The sequence below is a fragment of the Mus pahari genome, chromosome 7 (assembly GCF_900095145.1).
Source record: "Mus pahari chromosome 7, PAHARI_EIJ_v1.1, whole genome shotgun sequence".
Taxonomy (NCBI): Eukaryota; Metazoa; Chordata; class Mammalia; order Rodentia; family Muridae; genus Mus; species Mus pahari.
In genome coordinates, this window is record NC_034596.1 from 36,392,273 (window position 1) to 36,403,504 (window position 11,232).

The following is an 11,232-nucleotide window of genomic DNA, read 5'->3' on the forward strand; positions in this document are numbered from 1 at the left end:
CCTCCTGCTTTCCAGCTATTTCTACCTTTCTCTTGTTGTATTTCCTTTGGTGGTTAAGTCCCTGGGAGATTTGGGAGTCTGGTTGGTTGATACTGTTGTTCTTCCTATGAGGTTGCAAATCCTTTAAGCTCCTACAGTCCTTGACCTAAGTTCCAAATTGGGGTCCTCACACTCAGCCCAAAGTTTGGCTGTGGATATCCTCATTTGTATTGGTTCATAACTTTTTTAAAATTTTTTTAAATTTATTTTAAAATCCAGATTTCATTCCCCTCCTGATCCATCCTCTGACTGTTCCACATCCCATACCTCTTCCCTGTCCCCCTGTCTCCACAAGGATGCCCCCACTCCCTACCCCCACCCCACCATACCTCTAAACTCCCTGGGGCCTTCAGTCTCTAGATGGTTAGGTGCATCTTCTCTGACTAAACCCAGACCCAGTAGGCCTCTGCTGTATATGTGCTGGGGACTTTATTTTATTAGATTTTTTTTCTCTGACTCTCTAGTTTTCTGTCTCTCTGTTCTCTGTCTCTTCGCCATCATGTGTACATGTGCATGTGCCCACATGTTTGTATGCATTTGTGTATGTTTGTATGCATTTGTGTGCATGCCTGTTAGAATTTTCATGAAGACTTCAATATCATAACTATTTTTCTTCAGACTACTTTTCGTGGTTTAATTTTGGTTTATCACATGTGGCAAGTAATTTATCCTTATCATTACATCATTCATTTCAGAGAAGTAAAAATTTTAAGGCTTTGTTTTAGAATCTTCTACTGTTCACTGGCATCTTTGGTATCATTTCTATTTTCCCTTCTAATTTCATTATTTGTAACCTTTCTTGTAATCAATTTAGGTAGGATTTTATCAACTTTTCATCTTTTCATTGAATTCTTACTAGATGTAAAGCTATAAATTAGTAGATAGATTTGTTGTATATAATTCTCTAGCTTAGAAGTTTTAGTATATCAGAGCTCGGGGGAGGGGGAATCATTCTATTCCTTGTGTTGCTTAATTTAATATTATTCTATGCAGCTACATTAAAGTGTGACTTACCATTACTTTTTGCAGCTTTAAATACCTTTTCATAATATTTTTTCTTCAGTGTTTCTATTGGTTTAATATTAAATGTTCTGGGTAGTTTCTTTTCTGGTCTTATTTCATCTTTTATATGTCTCTTGAACCTCTATGGACATCTATTTCTCTATATTTAAAGAATGTCCTTTTACTTAAAGTATTTTCTATGTCTTTGACATAGTATTCCTTTTCCCATCCTATGACATAATTCAAAGATTTGGACTTTCTTTTTTCCAAAACCCCTGCATAATCTGGATTTTTGTCTTCAAATTAATCAATGTCCTGTCCTGTATGATCTAACTCCGATATCTTGCTTTCATTCTCAAGTCCATTTTTTCCTACATAATCTCTGTGTTTGTCCACCCTATAATTAGGCATCTCTGGCATAATTCAAGCCTGCCACTACTATTGTAGAAGTCTGTGTGCCTGGGCATCTAACTCAGGATCATCTCTAGACTTTTCCACAATATGTTGTGGGAGCTATGTGCCAAGTACCTTCCCTTGTTTCAACTCTAGGTCCTTTCTTAGGTCCATATCCACTCTGGTGGATTTCCACAGATGGAAAGTCTAACATGACAACTCAGTATGCGTCCTCAGCAATAAGGTCAAATGGGCATTCTTTTATAAAAGGGTGCTTTGAAAGTATAGATGTGTAAATTAAAATTAATCACATTGTAATATATTGATACAAAAGTGCTAAGAGGTATGTGGTAGAAATGTTTTTGACAGTTGGGCAAACAGGATTTATACTACAAAAAAAAAAAAAAAGAAATACTTGTTGCAAATGAAAACTAAGCACAACTTGGTACAAGTTGTTGGTTCTTAACTTATATTAAACTGAACATTAAAATGCACTAATTGGCTTCGGAATAATTCATAGAAAAACCAAATACATATAAGTGTAAGTTCCTTTAATTGGTTTGTATGCTGTCTTCCTCTAATATTTTTTCATTAGGTTATGAAGGTGAAAATCTTATGAAGATCTTAAAAGACATTGAAAGCAGCACAGAAATCATGCTGGACAGGTGGAAGTTTGAAGTCACACCCAACGACAAAGATGAGAAAGGAGACCCCGTGCCTTACAGCATCATCAATAACTACTTTTCCATTGGCGTGGTAAGATTTGTCATTAAAATCTTTTTTTTTTATATATTTTTGCTTGTCTTAAATATCAATGAAATATCTGAATCTATGAAATTGTACAGATTATAAACAATTTATGTTAACATTTTGTTAGGAAATGCTTTTTTTTTCAAAATTTACTTACTTATATTTATAGCCAAGAGTGTTCTGCCTGTCTGTCTATCTGTGTACTTCCTGTGTTCCTGGTACCCATTGGGGTCAGAAGAAGGTATTGTATCTCTGTGGTGAACTGCATTTACAGATGTTTATGAGGCATAATGAGGTGTGACAAATTAAACCCAGGTCTTCTAGAAAATTATCCAGTGCTCTTAAATGCGGACCCATCTCCCTCCACCCTAGAAATGCTTGTTCTGTTGCATAATAATATGGCTTAAAATTCATTTAAAGGGAGACTATCAGCAACTGATAAATTTCATGACTCAAAGGAAAATACATCAATTCTGGCTTGACTGTTTCTGTTACCAAATGGAGGTTTGAATGATGGATAGCATATGCATACATTGTTGATTGTAAGAAGCATTCATGGAAATATATAAAACGTATCTTAAATAATCAAAAGCAAAAAAAAAGTATATCACACACCTCCAATATCTTAGGGTATATGTTCCATTCTAAAATGTCAGAGTGAGGAAATACTGGATCAAGCAAGACCAAAATCAGGCTGAACAAACCACAAACTCAGCATCTTTATGTCTGATGTCAACGCTCTCCAGATCTCCACCTCCTTTCATCTTTGTTGCCTGCAATACAACTCTTTCTCCTTGGCTGGTTCCACTCACTCTTAATAGCTTTCATAGACACATATCCAATGGCTCTGGCATCACTAATATATTGGGTTATCCAACACACCGTCAACTTTGAAGCTTCTTCTTCAAGTGCCTAGATTCACACATGAATTTTGGGATTCCTCCAAAGGGCTTGGGTCATTTGTCCAGCTCTGCCCCGTATAGCACTCTAGGCTCTGGTTGACTCCACTTCAGTGCTGCTGCCATTATTGGTGATTATCCCACAGCACTGGCATCTCCAATGCACTAGAGTCTTCTACTGCAAATAGACCTCATCAATAGCCTCTCATAGGCTCCCTTCATAGTGCCAAGCCTCAGTTTATTTGCATGACTCTTTTAGTTCTGTGCTGTCAACTACAAATGACTCTGCACCTTCACCAATAGCCTTCCCTGGCCTCTTACAGTGCAAAGCCTCAGCTTTCCATGACCGTTTCATGCCTTCAAAACCTGTACCATCTGGGTGATTCTTACCCATTATGAAGTGCAGCTGCAGCATGAGGTAAAATGTTGGCTATCTCTAGAACACAGAGTTAGAGTTAGTTCACAGAGTTTCCTTGTGCTCTATGAAAACACTTACCAGAACATTTAACTTCAGTGGTGCTGATCTCTCCATAATCTCTGTTAATTTCTTGGCTCTAACTAACCAGCATGATTTGACCCACTAGTTCCTTCTATTCCTAAGTCTAAAGCTAGAGTCACATAGCTGAAACTGCAGAGTTCTGCAGCTTACTGGTGCTGGAACATGATTTTACTACATCCTTGTTTTATTACACCCTTCATTGCCTGAGCTTGGATGTCTTGGAACTTGCTCTGTAGATTGACTTTGAACTCAGAGATCTGCATGGCTGTGTAGCCTGAATGTTGGGATTAAAGGCATGTAGAACCATCCCTGGATTTCTTTTCTTCATCAAGAACATGCTCTGGGCAAGATTGGCCTTGAATTCAGAGATGTGCTTCCCTTTGTTTTCTGGGCTTAAAGGTGTGCACCAACTTGCCTGGGCTAAAGCTTTTCATGGTCACTGTTACTCAAGATCTAGATCAAAATCCTGTCTTCTAGTATGAAGATATGCATCACAAATATACCCTCTATTTCTGAATTGTAGTTCATTCCAGATTAAAAGTCCAAATGAAAACAATAACCAGGTAATATATCACCTAACATGACACATCTATTCCTTGTTAAACTGCATACACAAAAGCTTGTCTAGTAGGGATTTTGCCTGGAATTCACAACTTCCTTACTCTGTTTTTCTTCTTGAACAGAGGATTCAGTTCCTATACACTTCTTGCTGCCCCTTTATTACTTGAAACATACATTTCATAACTTTCCTCTCAAGGCTTGCTATGCTATGCTTGATCAAAATGCTCTTTATGAGAGTAAACTAGAGGATGAAGTCTGTCTGGGCTTTTCTGAGACTTCCTTTCTCTCTCTCTCTCTCTCTCTCTCTCTCTCTCTATATATATATATATATATATATATATATATATATATAATTATTATTATTATTTTATTTATATTCCAAATGTTGTACAGTTTCCAGGTCCCCCCATCAAGAGCTATTCAACCCATCGCCTTCTCCTTTGCCTCTGAGAGGGTGTTCTCCCCACCCTCCTCCCCCTCCTTACTCTCCCACACCCCCTATGATTTTATAAGGGATTACAGCTAAGTGATTAGATGAATCTGAGAGGAAACTTTAGAACTCTGTACTTTTAACATTGTAAAGAGTGCTATAAACTATGGGACTTGTGAAATTGTACTAAGTGTATTTTGCATTATGCTATGCTATGACTAGATATGGCCCACTAGAATCATATGCTTGAACAAGCCTATAGGGGCCAGGGAATAGAATATGGTGGTTTGAATATCCTTGGGAGTGGCACCATTAGGAGGTGGGCCTTGTTGCGGTAAGTGCTGGAAGAAGTGTATCACTGTTGGAGTGGACTTTCAGACCCTCCTCCTAGCTGCCTGAGCCATGGTCTACTCCTGGCTTCCTTTAGATGAAGATGTAGAACACCATGTCTGTCTGCACACTGCCTTGCTTCCAGCCATGATGATAATGGACTGAACCTCAAAAACTGTAAGCCAGCCCTAACTAAATGTTGTCCTTTATAAGAAAGGAAAATATATTTGCCAGGCACTAGCATAGCCTCTCAAGAGAAGTGGATGCTCACATTCATCTATTGGATGGAACACAGGGCCCCTAATGAAGGAGCTAGGGAAAGTAACCAAGGAGGTGAAGGGGTCTGCAACCCTATAGGAGGAATAGCAATATGAACTAACCACCAGTACCCCCCCCCCCGGCCACCAGAACTGTGTCTCTAGTTGCATATGTAGCAGAGGATAGCCTAGTCAATGGGAGGAGAGGCCCTTGATCTTGTGAAGATCATATGCCCTAGTACAGGGGAATGAGAGGGCCAAGAAGCAGAAGTGGGTGGGTTGGGGAGCAAGGTGGTAGAGGGTATAGGGGACTTTCGGGATAGCATTTGAAATGTAAATGAGGAATATATCTAAGAAAATAAAGAAAAGAAAATATATCTTATTTTTGCATCTATGGTACAAATATTATAATATCCAACTTAGAATATGTGACATAGCTGCACCTATTGTCAATTTCTTAATAAATGAAATGTGTAATTTCATTTCTCTTTAAAATCCTGTGCATACAGAAAATTAGTGTTTGTCAAAAATTATACGAAAGAGAATTCTTAAAACGCTCACATTTTACATATAGCCAATAATTTAAAAAAATTGAAATAAGTTTTGATAATATTATATTTTATTTATTTATTTCCACACAATGCAAATATTTCTCTGGTATACACACACTAATACTTTATAAAAAGCATTGGTTTATTCTCTTACATTAATAGCCAAACTACTACGAAATATAGTTTTATTGAATTTCTCATCAGGATGCCTATCAATTTACCTTTGCACTGTTGTTTCTATTACACATATAAATTGTATATGTAATTAGATATATAAAACAGGAAATACTGACATTAATAAATGCCAATCTTTAAATGACAGAAACACTGTGGTCATTGCAAGAAAAATATAATATATTTGATCCTATTATAGGAAGTCCTACTATGTACATTCAGGTGAGAAATACAAAGTTTAACAACTTTTTGTATTAATAATTTATATATCATTTGACACAATCCTTTGAACAACATTTAATCATTAATGACTTGAAGAGATTTTTCCTGAGTCTATAATATTTTATCAACTACATAAGAATTCTGGTGTTCAGCTATAGATGCTTTTCCAAGTACAAAACTATAATAGAGCCTCTCCTGCCTCTAATATTTACGTTTCACCAACATTTCAAAACTAAGACATCATGAGTTACATCATCTTCTGCACTGGAATTCATCTTTTAGCCAGAATTTGAAGCTGAATACAAATAGCTTAAGTTGTATTAATGCACTTTTCAAAAATATTGCTAGGTAATCCATTATAAGCACATATGACATTTTATTGGTTCCTCAAATCAACTAGTGTATATTTTGAATGTTTCTCCTCTTAAGATTATGAATAATAGCTGTTACTTGATATGTAAAGAGCTTGAAAACCATTGGGATATATCATTATACAGAATGTAGTGTTGTGTTTCATAAAGATATTTACATTGTATATAATATGTACTTTGACCATATACACCCATAACCTGGTTTCATTTCCTGTTCATCTTCTTGCTTCCCACAGATATTTTCACTTGATTCATTTACATATGGAATTTTACATACCTATGAAAATTCTAGGAATCATGCAAAACACACACAAGAGAAATTGAGTAATGCTTGTCTTCTAGAGTCTGAGCAACTTACTCAATATGGTAATACTTAGTTGTTTCCATGTTCCTGGAAGTGTTATAAGTTAATATTGTTTAATCAGCTGACAGTCTCCTATATAATAGACTACAGTGAAGAGTATATGTTTTAATTTTTTTTTCTTTGATAGAACTGTCATACAAAATATCTACTTAAGGGAGAAGGGATTTTTTGTTTGTTTGTTTTGTTGTTGTTGTTGTTGTTGTTTGCTTTTTTTTTTTACAATGACTGCATAATCCAATATAACAAGTCACACTGCAGCAAGAACTGCGTTCCTTGTCATATTCCATCCATAGTTTGGAAGCAGAAAGCCATGAATTCCTGTGTTCTGCTAGGTTCTACCTTTCTGATCAGTTAGATTCCTCAGCACATGAAATAATGATGCCCACATCATGGATATGTCTTAGTACTTCAATGAATCCAGCCTTTATACTCCTTCATAAGCATTCCCAGAGGGAAATCTAATAAAGACAATTCCTCACAAGCATGTCAGGAGTCCCTTCTGACAAGTGATTTTAGATTTCATCAAGTTCATGAAAAAGACTTTACCAAGAAAACTTCATCCCTTGTTATCTTGACATTTGAAGTCATCTCTTTGAATCGTATACTTCCCCCACCATGTCGTCTGCAGGCTCTCCATCACCTCCTAATATAGAATGTATTCAGACCAACATCAAGTTACCTTACTCTTCAGCAGTTCCAAAAAGTTCTAAAGTCCTTTTCTGAGACTCATTGCAATTTATTAACTGTGGTCTCAAAGTATTAAAAATAATTGCATAGTTCACATAGACAATGGTACATGACACATGGTCCCATTAGAAAAAGTGATCATTGAGTCATAGCAAGAAAAAATCCGAACTGAGAAAGAATGATAACCAGCTGTGCAAACATTAAACACTGCACTCAGTGTCTGGTATCTAACTCACGATGTCATCATATATGCTCCAAAGTGCAAGGTAGTTCAACCACTCCAGTGCTGCTTCCTAAGGCACTTGTAGCATATCTCTTCAGCTGACTCCTTTCCACAATTGCAGATTTTCTCAGTATAACTCCCATAATCTTGGCATCTCTAATATTTTAAGGTCGCTATTAAACTTAAGTTTAATCTTCACAGCTTCAGAGAGTAGCTCCCTTTGGCCTCCTTCCAAGGAAGCCAATCATGCCTGGGATTATCATCTCCCTGTAACAGTACAATGAGACGTTCAGAATCTCAATCCTGTATCATTCATGCATCCAATACTAGCTCTATGTGGACATGGCTGACAAGTTTTGCTGCCTGCTTGCATGGAGCCTGCCCCAATCTGGACTTAGAGCTGTAGGATTTTGCATATCTTGGTGGCTCAAGATGCAAAAATCATCTTCCTAGGCACTCATTTTTCAGCAGGGAGCCTCTTTCTGATGTCTTCAACTCAAGCTATCTGCTATCACATAAATTTGCGTTTTCACAGGTTGGAACTTTAATGGGTAGGTTTCACCCTCTGGTACCTTTCCTGTTGGCCCAGTGCAGGGAATGAAGTTGGTCTTTCACAATTATAAATGCTTTGTTTTCTGTATTCTTCTTTGCTACAATAAATTTATTCACAAAAACTTTCATCAAGAAATCTCACATTTTACTAAGTTTCTTTTTTCTTTTTCTCCTGCTATCTCTCTTGTCTACTACACATTTGAATAAGAGAACAGAGTGACAACCATGCCACAGCCTGGTTTTAATGCTTCTGGATATTTCTTTTACTAAAGAAGTAGATCTGTTAATTCGGTATTCATTTTGCTCCATTTTTAAGGTCATTGATCAAATGAAGCCAGATTCTTGACCATAGCATATTTACTCTACTCTTAAACCACTTAAGCAATACTTTCACTGTGTGCTTTTGCCAGCACTTTCATCTTTCAAGGTCCTGGCTGTATGGTCCATTTATTTCTGGTTGCAGAATGTTAGGGATTTTTTAGCAAGCAGCTGAAATGTCTCATATTCCTCTCACAAACCAGTTCCACAGGCCTAAGAAGTCCACAGTCACATTGATTACAACAATAACTATGGTACCAGTTCTCTCTATCATTACTTGTTTTCTCGTGACCAGGTAAGGCAAGAAGTCCAACTTTAGAAATGGTTTATCTTGGCTCACAGTTCAGAGGCTTAGACTCTCATAGCAGAAAGGTCCCAGAGGAAAGAGTAACTCTGAATAATAATAAGAAGAATGCAAGTTTAGCACTCACTGCTGAGATTGCATCCATAGGCAGGAAACACAGATATGTAAACACTTGCCTAAGATCACATTCTCCATTTTATTCAGTATGATTCTCACCACATGATAACACATTGTTTCAGTGGTCTGACAGTTCCCAAATATTCATCTTATTAGATGATTTATATATTTACTTCTGTGTCTATTTTTCCATAAATGTATAATACACGTTCTTATTCTCTCAGTACTTTTCTCAATATATAAAAATTGTGGCCAGGTGTTGGTGGTGCACGCCTTTAATCCCAGCACTCGGGAGGCAGAGGCAGGCAGATTTCAGAGTTTGAGGCCAGCCTGGTCTACAAAGTGAGTTCCAGGACAGCCAGGGCTATACAGAGAAACCCTGTCTCGAAAAAAACAACAACAAAAAAATGTATCTAACATATCATGATAATTCTGTATTGTCTTTCTTCCAAATGATCAAAGTTGTTATGTCTCTGTATTGGATTGTTTAATGGCTCACTTGTGAACATTTCCTCCCTTGTACTATATAGATGCTTATTTTAAATTTTTCTTTTTTAGATAGCTGGTGCCAACATTGTTGAGCAGAAGTTATACTTAGCTATTTATACTTCTCTTTCTCTTTGTTATTATGAGTCCATATGTCTTTGTGTGTATGTGATTATGTGTGTATGTATGAAATAAAAAATTAGACAATTGTGTTAGCTTTGGAATTTTATTCCAAATTCTGTGTCTTCTGTTCATGTACAAATTCATATTTAAATAGTTATATAAAAATATCTATAGACCTTATTAATGTGTAAGTGGCCCAGAGGTCAGGTAGAGCCCTCAGGCAGCTAGGGATATGTAGTAGTTTATTATATTCCAATATATGAATCTTATTCCTGAGGTTACCTGTTGAATTTCTAGCTAGATTGTGGTTGCTTGTCCCTCATCAGCTTCCAAAAATCAGGTTAGATGTGACACTCACATTCCCCTTTCCTTTGCCTTACAAATCATCGCAGCATCACATAAATCTTATGCCACAGATTTGCTCTGGCTTCCAGTTACTTCACATGGAGTAATTTCCCTTAGAGTGGATAGATCATTTTATAGCTTGCCACACCTTGGTGGTAGTACAACAGCCATGAAACTGAGTGTATGGAAGTAGACCCAGTACTAGTGTTTTTAACCGTCATGTACTTTTTCCTGAGTAAACAAGTCACTAGTGGTTATATGGCTTCCCATTGAATTTCTAATCTCTTTCAATGCTGTAAAATTTCTTCTGCTTCTGGAGACAAGCAAGACTGTTATGAGTGAGAAAAGTAGTGAGGGACCACTGTGCAGGTCATAAAGTCTCTCAACTCAATAGTTATAATGAATAGTCTAGGGTAAAAATTATTTCTAGTATTAAGATTGAAAAATTCTGACATGATGAAAATGAACATTTTAACAAAAAGTTTAATGTAAGGATAAGTAAAAATAGTTTTATTAAAGGAAAATATTTATAAATTTATGAACAAAAATTTAGTTGTGAAAAGAAAATCATCAAAACCCAAGCTAAATAAACTGAATTAAAGTAAGATATAGCATAAGGCAGAGAATAACCATGAGAAAAAATAATATTGTCTAAATCAAAATATGAGTCACTGAAACAATTATTTAAATATATTATGAAATAATTTCATCAAATATTATAAGAGAATTGCAAATAGATAATTTAGAATGAAAAACAATCTAAAAATTAATAAAAAATATTTAAAACATGTCCTGGTACTTTTGAATACGTTTGATGCAGCATCACATGGGGTGCAGTGTGTGATAATGGGGCTCTGTTTTTGAAAGATTTACATATCCACAGGTGTACAGTACCAGTTCCACAGTGTCATCAGTGTGTTGTCAGAGTAACAAACTTGATGGACAATTTATGCTTCATTGTGTTCTTCACAAAGTACCTTGTAGGCAGCCTGAAGCTTGGATTTTTCTTTCATGTCAATATCTTAAGCTATTCTTGAGTATATAAGTCATAAGTTTGGACTTGGGCATTTAATCAGTAGTACAGTGTTTGCTAAGCCAGTGTGTTTGCTCATGGGCTGTTATTAGCATGGAAAAGAAAAAAAGAAAGAAAGAAAGAAAGAAAGAAAGAAAGAAAGAAAGAAAGAAAGAAAGAAAGAAGAAAGAAAGAAAGAAAGAAAGAAAGAAAGAAAGAAAGA

General features: G+C 36.2%; 1 protein-coding gene across 6 annotated transcripts in view; it reads left to right on the top strand.

Annotated features, from left to right (window-relative positions):
* Dgkb (diacylglycerol kinase beta) overlaps nucleotides 1–11,232 on the top strand; it is a 667,872-nt gene that overhangs the window by 309,467 nt on the left and 347,173 nt on the right. For all 6 annotated transcript variants that reach the window (XM_021201522.2, XM_029540832.1, XM_029540833.1 and 3 more), the window contains one exon: nucleotides 2,030–2,190. In XM_021201522.2, coding sequence (XP_021057181.1) covers nucleotides 2,030–2,190 — 161 coding nt within the window. The remainder of the gene's footprint in view (nucleotides 1–2,029; nucleotides 2,191–11,232) is intronic.